Source organism: Gavia stellata, unplaced genomic scaffold (genome assembly GCF_030936135.1).
Source record: "Gavia stellata isolate bGavSte3 unplaced genomic scaffold, bGavSte3.hap2 HAP2_SCAFFOLD_120, whole genome shotgun sequence".
Taxonomy (NCBI): domain Eukaryota; kingdom Metazoa; phylum Chordata; class Aves; order Gaviiformes; family Gaviidae; genus Gavia; species Gavia stellata.
Window position 1 is genome coordinate 156,444 of NW_026777188.1, and position 26,301 is coordinate 182,744.

Below are 26,301 nucleotides of genomic sequence, written 5' to 3' on the forward strand. Positions count from 1 at the left end.
GAAAACACTCACACATGTTTAACATTTTTAACATGCTTTGCTGAACTTGTGATTATAAAGGCAATTTACAATAAAGCGATTAAACAAACAGTAAGTTAAAACACCACACATTTATACAAAGTATTTCAAAGGGCTCAAATGACTATCAGGTTCCAACTCATTAAGACTTCAAAACAACATCAATCTTCAAAGTGTATCCACACCCATACTTAGCATTGTAACACTTTTGAAGACTCCCAACAACGATTAAGAGCACTACACGAGACAGGCATGAATGATGTGCTTGAAGCTTCCTGGGAAATACGGGTTTTACCTATAAATTGAATTGACTCTTTGGACAACAAATTGTAAACACTAGCAGCCTTTCTGGAGTACATGAGTGATACCCTTAGTGGGAACCAGTCTCCACGTCCCTCACTTAACACTGTAGTTTCACAAATGTTTCAGGTTAGTGCTGCCTAAAGACATACCCCACCTTTCTCCGGCCATCTGTTCCCATGCGCATCTCCTGCTACCCTTGAGCCAGTGCAAAGCACTTGTACGTTTGCTCAGTGAACCAGCCAGGGAAACTGATTGACCTTCAAGCTAATTCAGCAAACAAACATGGCAGAGCGCTAGCTGTAATTCTCCTTGATTTCCCTGGTCATGTTCACTGTGCAGATGTGCTGGCACCAGAAAGACACCAGCACAGGGGAGGGACACAGTGCCTGGGAGCAGGAAGACTATTTCTGTAGGCAGCAGTACTGTTAAAAACACCAGTTAAAACCATCTTGTGGAACTACAGCGTTCAGCTTTTTCATTTTGAAACAAGAAATGTGTTTTCGAAACAATTTATAGTGCCAATCAAATAGTCAGGAGCAAAATGGTGGACTACCAGAATAGACAATAACTTTTTACGATCTCTCTCATCCCTCTTTCTCTCTGCCTCAGCCAGCCGGTGCCCAGGGATGGAGTGGACTTCAGGTTCTCATCTTGAAGGGTATATGGTGTAAAGAGTGCAGGGCCACCAGGCCGCAAACACAAAACAATGCTCCAATACTGTAAACGGGATCTGTTCCTCCTCTCCGAGTACGGAAAGCCCACAGGATAGTTGGTACAACAGGGGCTGCTACAGTATCTCTTCTTTATTCCTGTCTTGACATACCCAAAGGCTTCATCATCATGAGGTTCTGTAAAATCACGTTCTTTCACGAAATGGTTTTCATTAACTCCGTGCTCCACCTTCCTGCAGGGAGACTCCACAGGAGACAAAAGGATGGCAGCGTTTAGATGACTTGGAGTTAAGTCCACTACGATACCAGAGTCACTGAACCTTCCAGGAGAGAATTCACCCAGTTCCTTCAGTGAAGATGGTGGGCTTAGAGGACAGGCGTCTTGAGCTCTGAAGATGTTTTGAATGAGCTGCTCCACATCTAGGCTAGATGGCACCACGTCAGTCTGGATGGCCTGTTCCACCATCACATTGCTGACTTTCTCCTCCTCCTGGAAAGAAGTTACTTTCTCATCCAGAACACTTTCAAGCATCTCTTGAGTCACAGCAGAACTGGAGGGAGCTGGATCACTCAACTCAGAGGTTATGGTGGTCAAACTGTCTTCACAGGAATCAGTCCCGTTAGCTGTGCCCTCATTAAGAAGCAGCCCACTATCTGCCACCTCCTCCAGAGCTTGGTCCTCTGTGGTGAGGCTGTCTGGCATTGTGGCACACAACACCAACGGCTTCCCCTCTGAGTCACACCTGTGCTCCAGGCACTGCTCATCTCTCACAGAGCTGCTCTGAGCCATCTCCATGCTCTGCAGCAAAGACTCCAGTTTCTTGTTTTCAATGCTTATGTCTATGAAGTATTGCTGCATTTTTTTGTCTTTCTCAGCCAAGCTGTTTTTCATGCTTTCAATAACCTGCTTGAGTTGTTTAACTTCCCTTCTTGCTTCCAAGGCGGCCAGCTCTGCCTCCACACGATGACACTCTTCCTCAACCCAGTCTTCCTTCATCCGTCCCAGCTGAGCTTTGAGTTCTTCTATTTCCACTTCCCTGTAGCAAAATAAAAAAGTTATAACGCTTCTGCTGACCGGTCAGTTAAAGAGTCAACGTGAGGCTCCACTGCACTGGGATGGCTATGCTGCAGAGATGCTCCAAGAAAGAAGCAAGTTTTTCCATGCAGCACTTGCTGCTGCCTTCGACGGAGCTGGCAGAGATGTAAGTCGGCTGCCCAGACACGCCGGCTGATTGCTAACTAGAGTGTATTGGGTTTGCGTGGCAGCGCTTTGGTAGCAGGGGGGGGCTACAGGGGTGGCTTCTGCGAGAAGCTGCTAGAAGCTTCTCCTATGTCTGATAGAGCCAATGCCAGCAGACTTCAAGACGGATCTGCCACTGGCTAAGGCTGAGCTAATCAGCAACAGTGGTAGCGCCTCTGTGATAACATATTTAAGAAGGGGGAAAAAAACCGGGAAGCGGCAGCCGGAGAAGAGAGGAGTGAGAATATGTGAGAGAAACAACTCTGCAGACACCAAGGTCAGTGAAGAAGGAGGGGGAGGAGAGGCTCCAGGCGCTGGAGCAGAGATTCCCCTGCAGCCCGTGGTGAAGACCATGGTGAAGCAGGTTGTCCCCCTGCAGCCCATGGAGGTCCACGGTGGAGCAGATATCCACCTGCAGCCCGTGGAGGACCCCACGCTGGAGCAGGTGGATGCCCGAAGGAGGCTGTGGTCCTGTGGGAAGCCCATGCTGGAGCAGGCTCCTGGCAGGACCTGTGGAGCCGTGGAGAGAGGAGCCCACGCTGGAGCAGGTTTGCTGGCAGGACTTGCGATCCCGCAGGGGACCCACATTGGAGCAGTCGGTTCCTGAAGGACTGCACCCCGTGGAACGGACCCATGCTGGAGCAGTTCGTGAAGAACTGCAGCCCGTGGGAAGAACCCACGTTGGAGAAGTTCGTGGAGAACTGTCTCCTGTGGGAGGGACCCCACGCTGGAGCAGGGGAAGAGTGTGAGGAGGAAGGAGCGGCAGAAACAACGTGTGATGAACTGACCGCAACCCCCATTCCCCATCCCCCTGTGCCGCTCGGGGGGGAAGAGGTTCGGGAGTGAAGTTGAGCCCGGGAAGAAGGGAGGGGTGGGGGGAAGGTGTTGCTTTTTAAGATTTGGTTTTACTTCTCATTATCCTACTCTGATTTTGATTGGTAATAAATTAAACTAATTTCCCCAAGTCAAGTCTATTTTGCCCATGATGGTAATTGGTGAGTGATCTCCCTATGTCCTTATCTTGACCTACGAGCCTTTTCCTCATATTTTCTCTCCCCTGTCCAGCTGAGGAAGGGGAGTGAGTGAGCAGCTGTGTGGTGATTAGTCCGGCTGGGCTTAAACCACAACACTAGAGTCACCGACCTCGCCACACAGCCAGCAGCCTTGTGGGCTGTGCCGTGATCCTGGACAGTCTGAGGTGCAAGTGCTGGCTCTAGGTAAGGTCCAACCAGTGCAGCGCTTAACATCTCACCTACTGCCTCCCCCTGGAGGAAATGGAAAGCTGGAGGCTGGAAAGCTGCCCGGCAGAAAAGGACCTGGGGCTGTTGATCGACAGCCGGCTGAAGATGAGCCAGCAGTGTGCCCAGGTGGCCAAGACGGCCAACGCCATCCTGGCCTGTATCAGAAATGGTGTGGCCAGCAGGAGCAGGGAGGTGATCGTGCCCCTGTACTGGGCGCTGGTGAGGCCGCACCTCGAATGCTGTGTTCAGTTGTGGGCCCCTCACTACAAGAAGGACATTGAGGTGCTGGAGCGTGCCCAGAGAAGGAAGGGCAAGGAATCTGGTGAGGGGTCTGGAGCACAAGCCTGATGAAGAGCGGCTGAGGGAGCTGGGGTTGTTCAGTCTGGAGAAGAGGAGGCTGAGGGGAGACCTCATCGCTCTCTACAGCTACCTGAAAGGGGGTTGTGGTGAGGTGGGTGTTGGTCTCTTCTTCCAGGTGACAAGTGATAGGATAAGAGGAAATGGCCTCAAGTTGCGCCAGGGGAGGTTCAGGTTGGATATTAGGAAAAACTTCTATACTGAGAAAGTGGTGAAGCATTGGAACAGGCTGCCCAGGGAGGTGGTGGAGTCACCATCGCCGGAGGTGTTCAAGGAATGTGTGGATGTGGCATTGTGGGACACGGTTTAGTGGGCATGGTGGTGTGGGGTTGATGGTTGGACTTGATGATCTTACAGGTCATTTCCAACCTTAATGATTCTGTGATTCTATGAAATGAGGAACTGCTGCCTGGATGCGTCCCCCGTGCCTGCCAGCAGCTCGTCACGTACAGCCAGAGCCAACACTGGCCTCAGACAGCAGGAGGGCTCGGGGCTGCAGGCACCTGGCTTGCTTTGCACCCACCCAGCCCAGCGTGGAGCCAGAGGCTGCTGCCTTGACTTGCAAGCAAGTGGGGAGAGGGGGCCCTTACTGAGATCCAGCCCTCCCAGATGCAGAGGTCGGGCTATCCCGAGCTGGTCCAAGTTGTCCCTGGGACTCTGCCTTGGGGCTCCACTCAAACACCCCTTTGTGCCCGCTTGGGCTGTGTGTGCTGGAGAGCCAGCTCTCAGAGTGCAGCTTTAGCAAAAGAGATGACGTCTGTTGCTGTGGAATGCACGTTGTCGCTTCTTTGCTCAGCATCCATACAAAGGGCTCTTGCAAAAAATTCAGTATCTAAGCGACAAAACCACAAGCGGGCACACTGGTTTGTGTAAGAGCTTTTCTTTCATTAGGGGAGAAGGGGGACAGCTGTAGTCATATTTCACTGAGTAAGGCAGAACAGGAGACTAAGCTAAGACATGCCTGCAGGTAGAAACTGGTTTATGTAGAAAAGGTCTCAATGCTAAATCAGACTGGTAAAAAATGATCCTTTAAAAATATTCTGCTAGGGAAGTTCAAAAAAGGGAAAAAGAGACAGCCATATTCATAACTAAACTGCATGGTACGTATTCACGGAGCACGCTATGAAACCTGAAATATCTGAAACCAACCAAATCAGATTGATCACATTTCAAATTTCTTAATGAAGACTTTATGTGGCCAAGAAATGAGTAAAAACATTCAGGATTCCCACCCCTAAATGCTCCTGCATAAATCTTTCTGCCTCTGATTTCTGAAGTGAAATATACCTTTCTTTAAGTCTGCCCTCAGATTCCTTCAGCTTTGTTTTCAAATGCCGTACTGTAACTTCTTTCTGCTGCAGAGAATTTAAATACTGCTCTGGATTTTCTGGCTTCATGCTGTGATTGTCACCACAAGAAATGGTGACAAGAAAAAAAAACAAACATCACATAACATCACTCCTACAGTTCTTCAGTCCTGGCAAAAAGAAAAACATCCCATAGACTGATACAAAGCTTGACTCATTTGGGGCTCCTCAGTGTCCGCACTAGTGACTCCCTCTGGCAAATCAAAGTACTTGAGGAAATGGCTGATTTGTGGCTATAGTGCAAAATCTGCTATTTATTGTACTTGTTTTCAGTGTAGGGAGACATTTAACTTTAAAACACCCAGCCAACCCCTCACCCTAAACAGGTGTGGTGTGCCCAAGGGCAGGCAGCCGGGCCACCGGCAAAGGCACCCAGCTGCAGACACGGTCAGGTGAGGTAGTGTAGGGACTGAGTTCAGCTCCACATGTCAGGTAGGAAGCTGAGCACCCTGAAACCTAGATTCATCCTGTCTAGCTTTAGGTGCGCATCTGATAATGCTTGGCTGTTAAGAGAGAGAGAGGGAAACAGCAGCAGTGTGGTGGCAATTTCTTCTCTGCAATACGGGTTGCATGCTCTGACAGGTATCTGTTTTCTTTCCTGTACAGGAAACTGCACAGAGAGGTGCCTAAGGCTGGGCAGGGTGAATTTTCACCTGAGTGTATCATATTTTCTATACTACCCCAGCCAAGACTCTCCAAAGCGAAAGGACCCTTATACAAAAGAACCAGTAAATCCACATGGGAATTGATGCCATGAAACCCCATGAAGGAGCTTGCCTTGGAGTGACAACCAACTACAAAGGGCTTTGACTAAAAGTAAGTAACCTTGAATTTTACAGTGCTGAAACAATAAAGGTTTTACAGGGGATGGAGCACCCTGTTGACTGGCGAGCCACCAATATGAGGAGTCACACCTATGCTGAGGAGCAAGTTGACCTGCACGGCAACCGAGACAGCCAATGCCACATTACAGTGCAGAGACGGTAAGTCAGTGCGCTGAACACTGGCATGCTGAAATAAAGACTTGCCTCATCACTGAGCTGCTGTCGCTTCCTTTGCATGAGCCTGACTTGCTCCTGCTGGCTGAAGAAGCCCCGTGATTCTGGCGGACGTTAGCAGGACACAGCTGGCTTTTGCCCAGTCTTGACAAAGGGTCCTTTTCACAGGAAGCAGGTGGGCTGGCTAAGAACTTGTAGGATAAGGATCCATCATTCCGACCATAAGGGCCACGGCTGCAGGGGAAGCAACACGGTTAAGACATATTGGATTATCCTCATCACGCAACCCATTATGCGTCTTATTTTACACACAAAGTTGTCTAAACACTAAAACAGACAGGAAACTGTGAGTGGCTGTGAAGAAAGTCAGTCCCAAAGTCATCAGCCACTGCACGTTCTTTCACTGACTGTGGGGCACTCAGTCTGAATTACGTGATCTAGGAAAACCTCGGCCATTTTCACATTTCTCAGTGGACAGCACAATTCCCAGTGATTCCATCAGATCATCCACGTTCCCTGAACCTCTGACTCCATTAAGTAATGAGAGAACTGCAGCCTGGACTAGTGCCAGAAGAACCACGCTTCAGCCTTTCCCAGCCAAGTCTGCATAGAGATGCCTGTCCACGGAGGTCTGCTGTAAGACTGCTTTCAAGCTCCTCAGCAAGCAGCCTGAAGGATCACAGCGTGCAGTGAAAACAGATTTTGGTTGAGCCACTGTTCTTTCCTGCCTTTGGCATACCGGCTGCTTCAGCTGCCATTGTCAGCTATTCACTTGCTTAGATATAGTTCAAAACCCACTGTGAGCAGTCTGAAAGAGTATTAGAAAAGCACAGCCTTTTCTTTCTTCCTTCCAGTTTCCCTCGTACATATCTACCTTTCTTTTCCCACTCTTTACTAAAGAATCGGACTGTCAGCTTTGTGCTTGACAGCAATTGGTATCTGCATTGCCCGACAGCTGCCAAAGGGCTGGGGTGCTCTGAGGACAGCTTCTCGAGGGGCATTCCTCAGTTGCTCACTTGCTTTGCCTTCTGCACTACTACGCTGCTAACTTCATCCTCTCATGCCAGTTGTTCTTCTAAACTGTAACGGAAGGGCTGTTTTCAAAAAAATATGGTAAAAGGCAAATCTAGCCAGCAAAAGAGAAAGCTTAAACATAAAAATTGAAATACCACAGAATTATGAAGCAAGCTCTCTTCTCAAAATCATCTGACTTGGTTTCCTCCCTTCTCCGAAAATGGAACCGTTTATAAGGAACAGGTGGTTGAGTGGCTGCTGCAGACCTTCATCGCACTGCTGCCGTTTGGGTCATTTTATAACCATTTCACTCATTTTATAACCATTTCACAATGAAGTGCAGGACTGTGGCTTGTGACAACGTGGAAACGTTTCACAGCGACTTAAGCCAAACAGTTAAAAGAGAACATATTGCAAAGGAGACATCTCTTTCCACTCGGTACAGTACAGCATCAACTCTTGTGTGAGGCAGAATTTGCCCAGACTGTGCGTAACACAGCCATGCATTGGAAGGAGCATTCTTACAGAGGACTTCTGTCCAATTAAGTAGGTCAGTATGCTCTAACGTAAAGTTATATTTAAATGCACAATAATCTATGAAATGATACATCATCTTACTGCAAGTAAGGTGATTTTAGGGCTTCATATTATATCTAGTATTGCTTTTTCCCCCAGCCAGTACCTTTACTTTTTAGGTATAACCTAGAGAGCACTTAAGTAACATTTATTTTTCCAACAGTCTCATGACACAGACAGGAAACTGCTCATTAAGCATCATTCTGCCAACCTCTGTACACTGGGGCACGCTGCGACCTTGGAGACGTGTGTGCCTTAAGCACAGGGCTATCCCACTGCCAGTCCCAGCCTGCCTGCCAGCTCTTCCACAAAGGGCAGGAAACCAGTCCTGTCTGTTTGAACTCTTTGGTTTTGGTCTCCAAACACAGCATTTGTATTTTTTTTTCTTCTTTCTCATATCACAGTTCTCATCAACATAAGTACTGCCCGAGAGCACAGCATCACCCAAATTGTTTTAAAACTCACAATACTGCTATTGTCTGTATTAGCTGCAAGACCTTACAGAGTAGTCTACCTCTGCACTAGTGACACTTGCACTATTCATGAAAGATTGCTTTGCTTACTTGAGAGAAAAAGAAGATCTTTTGCTTCCAGCAGCAGACACATGGACTTCAGGCGCTGAAATACCGCCCATGCTGCCTGAAGCACTGAAATCGGCTTCACTCCCTGGCAAGGAAAAGGGAAGAGTAAAAACATGATGATAACTCAAAGTCTGTTTTCAAAATAACAATGAATCACAAGCATCCTTCCTTTGTCCGTCCTGAGTGAATTTTAGAAGTGGCATGAATTTTCAAACATCCCTGAGGACAAGCGCTGGGCTTGTTCCAGATTTTCAACATGTCTTCAGATCTGGCACTTCAACAAGAGCAGAAAAAAACATTTGAACACAAAACCCTCACACTACAGAAACCATTTTAGGATGTAGCTAGGAACATTTGTTGTGACAACCTTTTTGCTTTCTCACAGCCATCAGCACGTGAATGAGGCTGCTCACGTGGCTCCTTCAGAAGCCCAGTGATTCGGAACACACAATTGTGATGTCAAATGAGAACCAAACATAGAGTGAAGGCATCTAAAACACAACCTCCCCAGGATTTAGGTATCTAGGTACATAAACGCAAGTAAAATCCCAGTGTTTAAAGGGGCCAAATGTTCAAAATGCCACTACTATCTCTCTGCAAAGACCTGCTTAGGTCTTTATGGTCGAGCTTCCACTTTTGAGCCCAGTAACCACCACTTACCCCATGGCCTTATACCACAGTGGAATCAAGTAAGTGAGATGTGCATGACTAAGATAAAGACATTCCCTTTGCTTTCTATGCCTACATATAAATACAGATACGTAAACAGAAGGAACGTACAGACATATCTACTCAACACTGCTCAAAAAGTATTAAAAGGAATCGCTCTGAGGGAAACAAAAACTTTTAGGGAAGTAATTTGGCCACCAAAAAACAAAGTTCAGCGAACACTGAAACTATTTATGATTTGAAGTCAAACATGGACAGAAAATGGAAAACCAGAATTTTCTTTCTGTCTGAAACGACAGTTTAATTTTGAAAACTGTCAAATTTCTTTCTTCTTTTAAAAAGGGGTGAAAACATTAAAAAATCTCCCCAGTCATTCTAAATATTTTAGGTTGAGTATCATCTTTGCTCAGTCTGAAACAGAGGTTTTCTTTAATGTATTGATTTGGCAGCAAAGCCCCGAATCAGTTAGTCCCATAGTTCCACTTTGAACATAACAAGGTGTCAGACAAAAAAAAAAAATAGGGGATGTAAAGGAAAATAGAAAAAGAAATAATCTACCAATTCCTGAGTAAACATTGTTCAGAAAACAGTTCCAATCCCAGGATTCTCATTAAAAAGGCGTTAATAACCTGCAGGAATCCCAAAAATGTCAACAACAATTATAACAGGATTACAGGGCACTGTTTAGGAAGGGAGATGACGGGAATTTGTGTATTCTAAGATAAAAAGAAATACTGGCCACAGTTTGTCACAAGGAGGAGGAATACAGCTGGAAAACTGTGAAGAAAACCAGGTAACAGCAACACAGGATTCTGGCTGTGATGCGTGTTATTTCATGAAAAATGACTTGAAATAAAATCTGATGGTCGGTGGGAGTTGTGCATAGTAAAATGTAGCTGGAGTAGGTTTGGAATATTTGAACCAGAGAATCAGAAAGCTGTTTTAAACACTGGCATAAATAATGAAGATTGTAGTTTACAAGCAGAGCACACACACACACACACACACACACACACAAATCTCCTAAGGGAAGATTCATAATGGCCTCTTTCATATGCACAGTATTTCTTTCTGTGGAGGTGGAACTGGCTGAAAGTCACAGAAAACAGTCAGAAAGAGCAGAAAATTTGCTGCAGTAAATACCCAAATTGCAAACCATGTTCTAGCTTGACCTCACACCTATTTTAAAACAAATACTTAAGAGTGCGCAGTGTGTGTAGCATCGGCTTCTCTTTTTTGACTCATCTTCCAGACTGGATTAGCAGAGGAGAGAAAAAAAAACCTGCTTGAATATACAAAAAGGAATTTTTTTGACTAAAGATCACAGCTATTGCCATCTTCCATACCTGCCTCAACTCTGACCTCAAAACCCCAGGGCCCTTCTTATGCCAGAACTCAGCCATCTTTTCCAGATGCAGGAGCACGTCCCCACAATCCCCACGAGACCTGCATCTCTACCAAAAGGCATGTGGAGCTAAAAGATGAATTGGCTGGCATGGGTCTCACCCTGTCCAGCAGCCCGGCGGCTCAGGCGCTCCCTGCAAAAGTCCCATCTCTGCATCCCCTACTCACTCAGCTTTGCAGTCGGAGCCGTGGCTTTCTCATGGACCAAGCGCGAGGCTAAGCTCGAGGTGGCAGGCATCCTGAGGCGAGAACCTCCCTTTAACGGTGGGCATCCCACTTTCTGTACATCTGGAGCAGTATCGAGACCATCAATGGGCCAGAGAGAGAGAGAGAGAGAGAAAGGAGTTATGGTGTGCCTGCTGGGAACTCGGCTTCAAACCCTCAATAAAACCGTTACTGAATGATATGAAGTGGAACAGCTTCCCTGGAGCAGACTCCCCACATCCCCTCAGCCTGCCAAGCAGCCTGCTGTTAGGGCACCCTTCTCCTCTGTCCTCAAGTCCATCCTCCAAGAGGCAAACACATCTAAATAGAAGTTTCTTTTCCCTTTACTGAACTAAGTAAAAGGGATCTCTTTTTATTTTTTTTTTTTTTTCTGTGAGGAAGGAGATAAGTACCCAACTGCGGAAGATTTGTGCCCGACACCCTGAATTGCAGGTGGCCTGTGCCGCCAGCCCAGGGCTGAGCAGTTCATTGTTTAGGACAGATGGGATTCAGGCTTTTGCCTTTTACTTGCCCATTCCTCCTTTGTAACTTGCTGACTTCTTTTTTGCATTCTCCATTTTTGCTGTGACGTCTGGGTGCTTCCTGCAGCCTGAGAGTCTTCTGAACAAAAGGAGATACATGTCTTGAGAGGCCACAGCCCAACCACGAATTGCCTACGTCTCCACTAAGCAACAGCAGCCATTTTGAGACAGGGGTGGCTCATAAATATTGCAACACAGAATTAAAAGATCATTTTTCCAGGCCACTTTAATCCAACAGGAACTTGTAGATTTGGGTTCAAAAATACAAAACACTTTAAAGCCGAAACACTCTTTGTAGGTGCTACTTTGCTTATTCTCGTTTGAAAGAAATGCTTGGCTATTTGAACATGTTTTCCACATCAATTCAACTAAATTGGTTTAAATTCAAACTTTAAAATCTAAAACGTATAAAAATCCAAACTAAAAAAATAGCACTATGCTACTAATTTTTACCAAATTTTTAAGCATCTTTTGCTCAAAATATTTATATTCCGATTATATTCTAATATTACCTCTTGGAAGCTACAGAGCACCTTTTTCACTTCAGTGCAATTTAGTTAGCTTATGTCCTAAAAATAATTCATTCCTGCTGACTAACAAAGCTCATGGTGCGAAATGAGATGATACAGAAATTTCCCTGTGCAATGCTAGGCGCCTTGGGCAGCGGTCCTCAGAAACAGGACAAAAAAACAGAGAGTGCCTAAGCTTATCAGGGATCAACGGAAGAGGAAAAGGCATCTAATTAGACCTACTTGAAAGATCCAAGCGTGATCTTCAAACACAAACTTTCTTCTGCAGCTGAATGCCCAAGACTGACTTTCTGTTCAACGAAAAAAAAACCCAAATAAACCTCCCTAAAAAAAGGAGAAATAGAAGAGACAGAGACTGTACTTGGCTTCCATAAGGGCTAACAGCAGAGCTGTCAGAGACCTGATGAGGACCACAGGAGACTGGGGTGGGATTCATCTGACTAAACACGAATGTCTCTAACGTAGACACCCACGTCTGAGCCAACCTCGGTCCCATTTATAGACAACAGAGAGTTAGTCAGTAGAACCAGTGAGTTCAAGGCACTGCTTACCTTATCCTAAAGTAAATGCTTACATATTTGGGCAGAAAGACCGCACACTAGACTCACTGATTTTATTTGTTATATCTCCTTTAAAACAAAATAGGACCTCAGTCCACTTCTGCAGGCGGAGACGATTACAGCTACATTACAGATACACAACTGAGGTCAGACAAATGACAGTCCATCTCTGCTCTATCCAATTTGGCTCAAGACCGTGAATTTACATCTCCCTCACCTCCCAACAGCTCCCGTAACCCCCAGAAGAAGGGAAATGGCAGATTCACCTCTTAAAGCTCTTCCACTTAGGAAGTGGAAAGAGAGACAGTCCCCATCTACGGCCCACAGCTCCTGAACGTCATCTAAGGAGACCTGGAGATTCAAATGTCACCTCTTCTAAATCACAAACACGGAGGGGTTTATGCCAGAGAGAGGAGCTCCAACGGGATCCACTGGCTGTGCTGGGTCCGTTGAGCCACCTGGGAGGGACCACTCACAAACTGCCACCGGAACCCAAACGTTCCGAAGCGTGCGGGGGAGGGCGGGGCTATGCAAATGACGGACCCCCCAACAGCCGCATCCACCCTCCACCACCCACCAGACTTCACAGCGCTGGTGCCTTCCGGACCTCACAGCTCCAACTGCTACAGCACACCACACCTTCCCAGGGTGACGCCCCTCCATGCCCAACTCCAGGACGCAAGCTTTGAGGATAGCACGGGCTTGAACCCGGACATGGCGTCCTCGCTCCTGGAGGGCGAGATATGCGTGTTCATCTCCCTCTGAAAGAGGAAAAAATAACTTTAGAAACCCTCAACCTGACACGACAATAGCTTTAACTCATTTAAACCAGACACAGAAGATGTTTCTATGAACTTCTGATCCTAGTATTTAGGAACAAAAATACAGGCTTTAGACAAGTATGATTAGTTGAAGGAAATCACGCCAGATAATCTCAATGCCACTTTCAAGAGGATTTCATATTGAAGCAAGCTGGGAGGGGATTTTGTCAGCTAGGAATCCATCAGCAAGCACTTCAATCTTTAAGGGAACTGATTTTGGAACACTGAAGGGATATTTTTAATGATAAAACCATTTACTCTAAACAGGAGAAGATCATTCATTGTACACTCACACTCTGCTATTCACACACCCCTCCCTCCCCGCCCTTTTTTATTAATTAAAACCAAGTTCCACTAAGCAGTATTTCCAATGGAAGGCAAATGTGGGTAAGCCTTCCAGAAATACAGGCAGCTCAAATAAGTTGTCCTCCAGTCCCACAGAGAGCATCCCAAAAGAAGACTGAGCTCCCCAACATGCCTTGCACAACTGCAACCCCTCCCCAGGAAGCCCAAAGAGAAACATGATGCTTTTGAAAAATCCCAGTCCTCCGCACTTGATGGTGTCAGAGCAAAAGTCTGGACAAGAACAAGAGCCCCACTTGAGGCTCTTCCATAAACGGCATTCTCAAGCCGAGATCCTCGAGAACACGACCTTGCTGCTCGCTCTCTTCCCCTACAGAGCCTGAAGGAGCTGCCCAACGGCTCAGGCAATCACCATTTTCAAGAGAGGCAGAGTCCAGCAGTATGTAAGGCTGCCAGATCCAGAGACATCTCCTGTATGGATCCTTCCCCTGACATACAGGCCCATGCTGGCCAGTCTGGTATTTATGACTGGAGCTGAAGTGCTCTGGAAGGTCTGCACACACTGGCCACTGAAAAGCTCTGCTCAGTGCTACCAGATGATTTCTAGTCAAATTCAGCAACAGAAAGACAAACGGGGAGAGGCCACAGTCCCATGTGCAAAGGGAGCAGAGAACAAAACAAAAGATACCGGGGGCAATTCTGGAAGCAGCAACTGGCCGTCTGGCAGACGCATTTTTGCCCTCACCTGGTTCAGGTTTTGGGGGGAAGATCTCCGAACCAAAGTCTTCTTTAAGCAACTCCAGCAGGTGGAGAGGAAGGCAGTTGGGAATGGGGACGAGTTAGCCGTGTCACAGGGAGAAGAACTGCAGGAATAGAATGACAAGCGTTAGAACCACAAACAGCCAGGGGAATGTCCTAAGAGAAATCAAACTAGAGCAGTCTTCAGCCTCACCAAGATGAAAAGAAAGGACAGGAGGAAAGAGGTCAGGAGGCAGGCAGGGAGATTCCCAGTTTTGAGTTGTATGTAGATGATCTTCAAACAAATCCTTTGTCTCCTTTTTAAACAAAAAGAATGATATTGAGCAGGAATGTACATGTGGGACAAGGAAGCAAGGACTGAGTTCAGCAGGCTGGATCAAAGCAGTCAGGGAACTTGTTTCAGAATTCAGAAAGAACTTGCCCATGCAACTGAAGTCCTATCTCAGAGCAAGAACTTCCGACATCTTCTACCTCTGACTTTGCAGATTTGTTAGTGAGCTACAGAAAACATTTCCCCAAAGAACTGGAGTCAGGCAGCTGCACAGCTATAGCCTAATGGGTTTGACATCAGTAGTATGCAAGGCTCTGGAGAATTTGCAAAGGAAAGAATTAATCAACACCATCAAACTAAGCAGATGGAGTCCTACGTGCATTCACTTAAGAAGGAGCATGCCTGATTGACCTGCGTCTTTTCTCTGACTAAATGACAGACTGACTATCTCACTACAAGAAACAGAGTAGCTATAATTGTGCAAGTCAGAAAAGTGGCATGATCTGCAGGGAAGGGGGCAACAAATCTACTCCTATAGCCTAAAAATACTGTATAAAAGTTCTGACCTACCTTTCAGAAAAAAGGATTCAGATTCTCTCTGTCACTTTCAGGACTGGATGAAATAGTCCTTGGGCCATCTGGTTTTGAGGAGGAGGAGGAGGACCTGAAGAGCTTGACTAGGCAGGCTAACAAAATGAGGCTTCCAAAAATAAGCCTCGGTTTGGTGGGTTGGTTTTGAGCTGGTTGCTTCATGGGTTCTGTTTGCTGAGAAGACATCTGCAGAAGACAGCTGCACGGGCACAAAGAGAAGACCAGCAAGGGGGTGGAAAAGAGTCTCTTGGAAGTGGCAGTCTGGGACTTCTCTTTTTGCTTGCCACGTTTGCTCATGGTGTTTGGAGGATTCATTGAACCACTACATTCCCAGAAAGTCCCAGGCTGGACAGCTCCCAAAAAACCAAACAGCACAGGACTGCAAGAAAAACAACCAGGTGGTGAAGCCCTCCTCCAGAGCCATATGGTGATGTGCTCCTCACACGCTTCAAAACTAGTGTGGGCAATCCCAGACTGTGGGCAATCCTAGAAAACAGCAGTGGAACAGGTATTTTTATTCCCATTTGGAAATTCCTAGCCAACAGCTGTACAACGTTCCTGCAGTCTCCTAGAGACAGTCATTCCTAGCAAGTCCTGTGAAAGTCCTTGAATGCATCCCAGTTCTTCATCTCCTAGGGCTTCCTGGGAAAGTCCTCATTTCTCCCTCGTTTTGCTGTGCCAAAAAGCCACACTGCACATTCCCACAACGGAAAGGCTGCCTGCGCAGAGTCGGACTACACCTGATGAGGACACAAATGCCGCACCTCTTCCCAGACCCCTCCTGTTTATTGCACAGGGATTAGTCAGCTCTGCGGCCCACCGCTCTTAATGCTTCCTAGTGAGCTTTCACCCTTCACAGGTGGCATTGGCGCAGGGGTGCAATCCACTTCTCTGCCTTTGAAGAAACCTGCAACTCACAGAAGGCCCCTTCTGGCCGAGATAAAAGGTGGCCCCCAAAACATTCCCCTCAGCCCCTTTAAATGACCACCTGGAGAGCTCCTGTTTCACCTGGGAGCCACCTCCCTGCTCCTCTGGTCACTCTCACCTCGCCCTCACCCGCTACCTAAGAGATACACAAGCAGCACAAAGTCCACGTCTGTGGCAACACAGAAGGCTCAGCCGAGCTCCCCAGGCTGAAGGTAGAAGACATTCAGACAGCAGAGACTTGGCAGACTGACAAAAGGGTTTCGACTATGTCCCTGCTTTCCATCTACAGCTTGAATAGAACTAGACACTATGTTTACTGCCTACACTCAGAAGAGTCTGGCTGAGGTTTTTGCACCAGTGAACAGGGCATAAACAAGAAAGTGTGTATTTTGCACTGAAGCAAAAAAGCCTCACCTTGCTTAGCTGAAGCTTTCTTCATTTTAGTTACAATATCTGTAGGTTGCGTATAGTCTACATACAGAACAAGTCCTGCATTGCCCAAGCGAGGGAACTTCTGTCTGGATATAAAATACACACAGGTATGACACCATCTCGGTACCTTTATAGGCATAGAATATACACAGAAAACATGCAGCAAGTATAAACAGAATCATACGCATAGACGCATAGAGATACACATAAATATATGTCTTTTGCAAACTCAGATACACACCCCCCCATGCACGGTCTATACAGAACACCCACAGACACTATATTCTCTGCCTGCAGGAAGAGAAGCCTCAGCTGACCTCACCTCGCTGAGGCTTTTTTCCTCTCTTGATTCAGAAGATAGATTATCTACGCATAAAAAGAGTATACAGACACAGGAAGCACAACCATGTTTTTCTCTCCGTAGATGCACTCTCTACACAGAACAGACACATAGAACATGCAGAATAGACATACAATGTGTTAATTGTGTACATACTACACAAAACAGTCAGGTAAGGGGAAGCTACGCTTTATGTCTTTATGTTGAATACGAATGTCGATGTCTTCATGTTGAATCGATACTGTCTCTGCACGGAACACAGACATTTTCAAGGTCAAGGGAGGAAGGTCATTTTTCTCTGTGTGTGGAGCATACGCTGTCCTGACTTGGAACACATGCACATGAATACGCACACTTTACATGCAGACATACACAGAGAGAAAGGCAAGGTATGTTTTTTCTCTCTGCATAGAGCTCACGTATTGCCGTTATATAGAATATGTCCTAACTCTGTGTAGAGTAGATCCAAAGAGCTGAGGCAGGTCTTCTCTGCTTCCAGAAGAGAGCCTCTTTCCATAGAAGACTATAGAAGACCCATACAGTCACGCTTTTCTGTCTTTATGCACAAGAGATCCTAACTACCAAATACACACAGGGCTGAAGAGAGGATTTGGTTTATCTCTATGGAATATATTCGACAGGAGAGGAAGGCTTGTCAGTCTTTTCTTTGAATACAGCCTATGCATATGTGGAATACAGGCAGGCAAGGTGATGAGAGGCTTTTCTGTCTGCACAGAGAATATATGGGCTCAATATAACACATGTACATAGAAAGGCAGTGCCTCACCTACCTCTACATCTAATAACGACCATCTGTGTGCACACGACATGCCAGCAACAAGGGGAGGCTTTTCTGTCACTATACAGACTACATACTGTCTTCCTCAAGACTACGCATGGACGGGCAAAGCCAGGCTTGCTTTCTCAGTATGCAGCGTATACCAGGATATACTTTGCCTATCAGAAAAGAGATGGTGAGGCTTTTCTCTCCAGATACAGACTCTATTTCTTCTGTAGATAGACTGCATGCAGGCAAAGCATGTCTACTCATGGACTAGATACTGCCAAGGCAGGGCTTTTGGGTCTGCTTATGCAATGAAAACTGGCCGTATAAAGAACAGAAACCAACAGAATATGAAGGTGGGGCAATAGCTTTCTGTCACCATACAGACTATAAAATGGCTATACAGAGAATACATATGGAGAGCACTACACACCACTTTCCTGTTGGGATGCAAAACGTATTCTGGTGATGGAGCAGAGACGGGCCAGGTGAGGCAGGGCCTTCCCACCCACCTGTGTGTGACATCTGGGGAGTGTCTCCGTACATCAGGCACACTCTGCCTATAGAAGCACACAAACAGGGGAGGTGAGGCTTTTCTCTTTGCAGAGCAAAGACTTGGTGCATGCAGGTAGTAAGTATGAGGCTCTTCTGCCTGTATGTGGAATACAGGCTGTCTATAGAGCAGAGAGGTATCTCTGTACTTAGAACATACACTGCTCATCTGCACAACAGACCCAGAGAGGCAGGGGAAGGTGGGGCGCTCCTGCCCATACACAGGCAATGCCCTCTTTGTAGAGCACAGGCAGAAGGGTGAGGCAAGGCAAGGCAAGGCTGCCGGGGGGCTGGCAGCTATCAGAGCCCTCCTCTTGCAGCCAGGTAGAGGCACCCTCCTGCCAACCCGGCCTGAAGTTTCCAGTGGCTTGCAGCTCACTGGGTGCTCAGGGCCACGATGCTCCAGGGAGGCTGAGGAGGCTCATCAGGCCCTCATCCCAATGACATCCAGGGGGAAGAGCCCGGGGCTCTGGCAGGATTGTCCTCAGGAAGACTCAAGTAGGAGCAAACACATCCTGCTGCTTAGCACCACTGGGCTGGTGGCACAGTCAGGGCTTCGGCTCCTATGACCACAGGACCCTTCCTCAAGGAGCACAAGGAATAAGGACTGCCGGCCCAGGGACACGGCTCCCTTGACTGAGCGCACAAGAGAGTCTCTGCGAGCAGGCTGGCTAACCCAGTGAGGAAGGCCTGCAACCACATACACCACCACAGCCTTCTCCGACCCTGCAGGCACGGTGCCGGGGGCAGCGAGGAGGCGTCCAGGGGACAGCAGCACAGAGCAACATCGTCTCACACCCCATGTGTGAAAGCAGAATGACGGGGCCACTGTCTCCACCCTCCGCTGGACTCCCTGTCCACAGACACAGAAAAACTGACCAAGGTTAAGGGCATGCTGGGCTGCGGCCACCATTCGGCTGTAGAATTTAAAAAACTGAGGGAAGTGAGCAAACCAGCAGGATCACAATGCTGGACTTCAGCAGAGTAGACTGCCGCTTCCTGAAGAGCTTCTAGGCAAGAGTCAACAGGAGACCGGCCTGGAGGGCAAAGGGGCCCAGGGCAACTGGTTGAACTTCAAGGACCACAGCCCCCACCTCCCCAGGCACCAGAAGGGTCCATGCCAAAACACAGGGTCCGTCACAAGTAGCAGAAGGCCAGCACTGACGGACAGGAAACTCCTGAGCCAGCTCAAACGCCAAAAAGGAAGAACACACGAGGCACAGACAGAGATGGGATACCCAGGAGGAACAGAGGGACATCGCGCAAGCATACAGGAATGGACTGTGGAAAGCCGCTGGAGGCAAACTAGGAAGAGATGAAGGACAACAGGAAGGACTTCTGGAAGGCTACTGGAAGCTAAGGGAAATGCAAGCCACTGCTCAACAGCAAGGGAACTTACTGGCAAAGGACAAAGGAAAAGCTAGAGAAGATGCTACACGGGGCAGAGGTGTGTGGGCAGGGGGTTGGGTGTGTGTTTTGGGGGGGTGTTTGCCCCACTTCTCTCTCCTACTTCTCTCCCTCACTGGAGGAAACAAAGCCAGACTCTTCTTGAGGGGCACACTGGATGGACAAGGGGCAATGGACAAGGTGCAGATTCTGACTCAAGACAAAGAAAGTTGCTCACCACGAGGGTGCCCAAGCCCTGGAACAAGTTGCCAGAGATGATGCTGATCTCCCTCCTTGGAGATACCCCAAACGGGACTGGACACAGCCCTGAGCAACATGATCTGACTGGACCTGCTCCGAGCAGGAAATCAGACCAGATGGCATCAGGAGGACACCCCCCGCACCTACCAAATTCTATGAATCCCCAGAGATTTCTCACGTCACTCCAGTATTCTCCCAATTCATCACCAGCAACTGCTCATGTTAAGACCTCTACAAAAGCGTTTGCGGAGCACTACACTTGCTCCGAGGACATCAGGGGAGTTGCTGGAGACAACCACCGTTACCTTCCATCACTTCTAGAGAACAAAAGCATGGCAAGCCTAGGGCACACTAAAGCCATTGCAAACAGGTAACAGAAAGGAAGGCAGAGTTTCAAGGCTAGGTCTTCCCATCTGAAGCCATCTGAGGCCAGATGGGGCAAGTAAAACAGTTCTGGAAAGCACAGGGCTGGCAGGAACATGAGAAGACACAGGACAGCTCCTCCTGGGGAAAGCTGGCCGTGTTCAGCTCAAGTTCCTCCCCCCACCTTTCTTTCCCCTGGCAGGAAGAAGGAAGCACATTCAGCTAACCTTGCTTTCACCCTGTTGTGGAGGGCACCCAGGAACTCAGTGAACAGGTCAGACTCTTGGGCAGTATCTGATACAGAGACATACCCCTTCGGGCTAAATAGAAGAGTCTTTATATCTATTTTATAGAAATCTACAGACAGATATCATTATTTACAGAATTATAAAATATCAGTACTTTTACAGAAATATCTTTCCTAAAAGCATTCCCATTTAAATATAACTGCCGGCAGGACTACGCTTCAAGCACAGAGAACCACATACAGCAAAGGGAAAGCATGTGGACTCAGGACAGCTATCTCAGGATGGCTCAGATGCGATATTGCTCTGCAAGGGTCCATAACAACTACAAACCTCGCTACTGGCCTCCCCCCAGGCAACAAGTGTTCCTCGCTTGCTTTTCCCAAATGCAAGATGCTACCATAAGCACCAGATACGACACTGACTTTACCAAGCAGAAAGGGGAATCCCTCCACCCTACCAAATGAATTCACCTTGGGAAGGCAGAGAGGAAAGAACCAAGGAGATTGCCCTTCAGGAATGCAATAAGCCTTGGATAGAATAGGCAGATCTAAGAACAGAGATGAATTTTTATTAAATGCATCAAGCGGAAGGTATTTTGTTCTTGGCCTTTTCCCACTTTCTAGCAAGAAGTAATGCATTTCAAAGCAAAGGTTATTCTAGAATAATCTGAGGTGCTGCTGCTGGATGTCCCCATTTTGTGTGGCTGGGTGCAAGCAGACCTGTCAGACAGACAGACAGGAGGTGCCAGGTACTGGTACTGGCAGGATACGCACATCACAAAAGCTAGGAGAAGGGAGAACAGGCTACACATGGGTTTCAGTCAGGTCAAAGCATCCCGCATCGCCACTGAGCACGAGTGTGAACACAAGCTACCGCTACACTAGCTTGTGAAATCTGGACTAGGTGTCAGCTAACCACGGCATTCGTTTCTACCACATTTTGCTTCTGTTCAACTTTTCACCTCCACAATACTCTTGCTTTGCAACTTGAGTTTCTTACCATCAAGCTTGAAAGACATCTGAGAACGGGTCCCCACTCTGTATCACAGAGAAGCCCACTTGGTGACCAGTCTGCTCTAGTTTCCTCACCTTAGCTTCAAGCTCGTCAGAAGATGCTGCAACAGACGAACAGCATTACTACACTGCGATACAGAAGAAAAATAAAGCAGAGCGACTCATTTCTGGGCTGCCAAACACCAGAATGCAGCAAATTCTGCAAGCGGGTACTTAGCAGGGAAAGCAATGTGCAAGCCAATGCACTTTAAACTAGACCCTACAAGACTTTCACAAGCAGGAGGGCAGGGAGGCTTCTCTGAAAGCGAGTCCCCTCCTCCCACCGTGAGCAGCAGAGATGGGACAGCAACAGGCACCCACACCACAAGCAAAGACACGCTCATGACACTGCTCTGAAAAGATGACTACATACCACCATACTCCATACCCTTCAGCACTGCCACTTGTTAAAAAGCAAGCAGGGTTTTACTAAAATGAAATAAGGACGGCTTTCTCCTCAGGTAAGTATTATCAAGCATCTCCAGCACTCTCAAATGCCCAAAAAACCAAAGCAGATCAGCTGTGTCCCATGCTGATGTGCCCGTTCATTCCAGGGCATCCTGTGATTAGGTTCATCACCTAAGAACATAGCATTCTTTGAAGTTTGCTGTCAGGTTCCTCTTTTGGTTACTAAAGAAAGGAAAGTTAGTCAGGACACAGCACAGACCAGCAGAAGTGTCATTCATAGAGGGTGCTACAATGAAAGACTGACCTATTAAAATAAATACTGTACTGTAGGACAAAAACTACCCTCCCACACAAAAAATCCCTGTTTTGTATTGAATGATTCCTGAAAGATTACCCAGATAAACTGCTCTAATTGCAATTATGAACCATTCCTTCCCTAGAAAAATGTCATCAAGACTGGTATTTTTATTCTTAAACAGAAAATTTGTGTATTTCAAAGGATTTAAATATTTTAAACCATTGTTTCCATAAATGCAATTTCTCCTTAATAATGTCATAATCCTGATTCTTTGAAGTAAAATACATTATAATTACATTTCCATGACTGCTGTGCTCTGCTCTGTAGTATTGTTTATTGCATTGAGATTTCAAGTGGAAAAAATCTCCAAGTCCAATAATCAAGGAAAAGCACCAAAAAATGCAAAGTATCTCTTTGAATTCTTGAAGAACAGACAAAATGTAAACAGTACATCCTCCTCTGTTTTTCAACAAGTCTACTTACTGGAATATGAAAGACTAGAACATTTTAGAATAAAACCTCAGACTCAGTTTTAATTATATTCCCTCCAAGCCTCAGGAGAACACCCACGCAAAAGTGTGTTCTCTCAGCAAGAAAATCCCTGGTCCAAAGAAAGATTTTAAAACAGAAAAAAAAGATGGCAGGCATGCTTGCAATATTTGTTTTAGAGCATGCCAAGACTTTAGAATTGTGTGTTACCTGAGGATTGCCTATCAAAAGAAAAATAAGAATAAAAATTAAGTATGAAATCCATTTCTGTGCACACATTTTACTACGGGGATGGGAGAAAAGCTATAGAAATAATTTACTGCAGTAGCCATTTGAAATGCTGAGAAACACTTCGGTAACACCTAAATATATTCCCTGTTTTCATTGTGATACTCCAGCTCTGGATGGGGGGAGCAGAATACAGAGATCCAGTAATACCACACTATACCATCTTTAATTCTCAATAAAACCTACGAAACTCATGAAAATATCCACTTGCCATATGGCATTTTTGTCAATATGTTAGATAAGGAGCATACAAATCACAGTAACTGAGTCTCACTGCAGCTGAAAAACATTTGACAAAGTGAGTGTGAATGAAGGGTTAAATCACTGACGGTCCCTGGCTGAGACCCTACTGTCATACATAAAAGCTTTACTTGCATAGTTTTAGTTATTTGCTGAGTAGAGTTGATAATAGGATGTCTCAAGACGTCTGACTCCCTTCCTGACAAGATCAAATGGGCCTTGAGGTAGCTCATTATGCCTCCTGAGTATATCCTTGATGACAGGGACTCGGGACGTTTGTGTCAAGATAAGTGCCAAAGAACTAGTTCAAAGTGACCCTTTTGTAACATTCCGAGGCCAAAGGATGGATGGGCCAATTCCATGACCATGTATGGACAAAGGAAGCCCGAAGTTCAACGAGCAGACGGTGTGAGGAAGGCTATGAACGACCACCGGAGGGTGAAAAGACCCTAACCCTAATTTTACTGCGCATGCTTGGACTATGCAAATGAATTCCGGGAACTCATCCACATGAGACCGCCCTTTTTAGAATCCTGATGAATATGTATGATGTTTCTGTATCTGAACTGAGGTGCTTTGCTAACCCGTTGGAGCACTCGTGGTGGACAAATCCCCAGTGCTGCCCAGCGCTGTATTAAAGGATGCCTGCTTAATAACCAACTAGTTGTTACTGAGTTACTTTGTTGTTTCAGTTTCGGCGACCCCGATGGGACAATCTCTGTCCGGCTGCAGGAACCTCTGAGTCGGCGACTCCCTAGGCCGGCCCCGGAGAATTCTCTGGAGGGACTCACCGGTTCGGCGGATCCTCGCGGGGGCAGACAAGGACCTCTGGTAATTAATGGTTGGAGTTAATGGTTGTTATTTTACCTGTGATAGTAATTGTTAGTTGTGTGTAGTGTTCGTGCCCCGACCCCTGTCCTTGTGTCCTATAAATTCAGAATGGGGAACCAACAAGGCGGAGTGTTGAAAAAGAGCCCTTTGGGCTGCATTTTAGACCACTTTAGAAAGATATCGGGGGACCACCTGGAGGGACTGTAAATCGTGAGACCTTCATTAAATATTGTAACCAGTGGTGGCCTTTAGACAAGCTAGATGATGGAGAAAAATGGCCTTTTAACGGAACTTTAAGGTACAACACTTGGTTGCAGCTTATGTTATTTCTGCGCCGAGAAGGAAAATGGGATGAAGGGGTTTATGCAGATACGTTTTTCACTTTGCGAAATCACCCTGAATGGCAAAAAGAATGCGGAATCAATTTAGCACCCCAGGACCCTATGGTCCTGGCGATAGAAAAAGAGAACAAGAAGCAAAATAGGAAGCTAAAAAGATGCTGCTCGGCTTGCAGCATTGGGCAAAGATGTTTAAAGATTGGTTCACAGAATGAGAGATTAGAGGATTGCTTGCCTCCACCAGAAGGAGAAGGTGATAGAGAAGGAGATGCTGGCACTGTTGGGGGTGAAGAATCAGAGGCAAGGGAAAGGGAAGAGATTAATGTTAAGTTTTCTCCCATCATTACCAGAATGCAAAGTAAAGTGGGACCTATCATACAGGCTCCACTAAGACAGGCAATGGGAGGACCTGTCAGAATTAAAGTACCTTTCGCTTTAGCAGATTTAGAGGGATGGCGAGCTACTGCAGGTGATTACCGGGATGACCCCGAAAAGGTTGCTAAAGGCTTTGAATTGATTGTTAAAACCCAGGGCCCTGATTGGGAAGATGTGGATGCAATGTTGGATGCGGTGTTTAGTGAGTCAGAGAAGCAGATGGTTGTGAGAGCGGCTAGAACCCAGGTACAGGCTCTGGTTTTGGCTGGAACTCTGCCCGGAACAGTGGATAACCATGTTCCGATTACTAATCCTGGTTGGGCCCCTAATCAGACGGGAGCCCGGAATTTGTTAGCGCGGTACAGGGAATGGATTGCTTATGGAATGAGAAATGCTGTCCCAAAATCAGTGAAGTGGTCTAAATTGTATGAAATTAAACAAGATAGAAAAGAATCCCCTGCTGATTTTTTGAACCGATTAAAAGAAGGAATGCAGAAATATACCCCTTTAGACCCTACCTCTCGGGAGGGAAAGGGTCATTTGACATTCCTGCTTTTGGGACAGTCGGTGGATGATATCAGGAGAAAGTTACAGAAAGTGCAAGGGACAGATATGAGAGATTTAGAGAAATTGTTGGAGGCTGCCTGGCAAGTGTATCGGAATAGGGATAGTCAGAAAGAGAGAGTAATGAGCAAAACAATTGCCAATGCTACAGTGGCTGCCTTACGTACCACGGGGGGCCAGGTACCCCCTCAGAACCCATCAAGAAACAACACTGTTGGAGGGAGGGGGGCCATGAGAAGCGGTGTAAGTGCCCCACTTAGGGGAAATCAAGCCCTCCTGAAAGATCAGTGTGCTTACTGCAAGCAAATGGGGCTCGGGGCTCACCTGTGGGCAGGGCATTTTGCCAGACGAGGTCCAAGCAGTGCCGGCCAAGGCCGTAGAGGGGCTGGAGAGAGCTGGGCAGCTCCGGGATCTCGGCGTGTTAGCCCCGGGCAGTGATGCCCCCTCGCCAGCTAGGTGCCAGCTGAGTCTTCTGCACTCAGCCAGTCCCTGCCTGCTCCCCCGGGGCTCCCGCAGCTCCTTCCCAGGGTCAGATCCAGCTCGCTGGCAGTGATGCTGGTGCTGGGGCAGTGATAGTGATGCCAGTACCGGGGCGGTGATGCTGGTACTGGGGCAGCGATGGAGGCCTCTGTCCTCCTGGCATTGATGCTGATCAGCGTGATGTCTCCCACGGGTGCCCGCCACCCGGAGCAATGCTCCATCTACCCATCCTCTCGGTGGCCATCCCCAGCCCAGCTCAGCCACCCGCGGGGTGGGCAGGGGCTGCATTAACCCCCCCATCCCCCCTCCCGCTGTGCAAATGACCGCCAGCAGAGAGAGGCACTACAAAGCAAAGAGCCAACTCTTTTAATGAATTAAGCCAAAAAGGGGGATCTGGGAGAGGGCTGGGGCTGGAGCATGTGGGTGCAGGTCTCTGCCTCCAGATGTCCTCTGCATGCGGGTGCTACGGGGGACGGTGCCAGAGTGGCGGGTTATGGGTACCGTACTCGCTGGCTGTCTCCATGTTGGTCTCCCTCTGCACAAAAAACTGCCGCTGGCCCAGTGACTTCTGCAGGGCCGCCCGCTCCCACTTCTCCTGGGCCAGCTTCTTCATGCGCTGCGCTAG

General features: G+C 47.2%; 1 protein-coding gene across 1 annotated transcript; it reads right to left on the bottom strand.

Moving 5' to 3' along the window:
* Positions 1-846: 846 nt before the first annotated feature.
* LOC132321815 (syntabulin-like) lies at positions 847-26,289 on the bottom strand. Its single transcript, XM_059835245.1, is given in 9 exon segments — positions 847-1,113; positions 1,115-2,029; positions 5,118-5,299; positions 6,222-6,429; positions 8,349-8,451; positions 10,608-10,727; positions 11,165-11,264; positions 12,915-13,036; positions 26,178-26,289. Coding segments are annotated over 9 exon segments (2,016 nt in total). The 3' UTR covers positions 847-959.
* Positions 26,290-26,301: the final 12 nt, after the last annotated feature.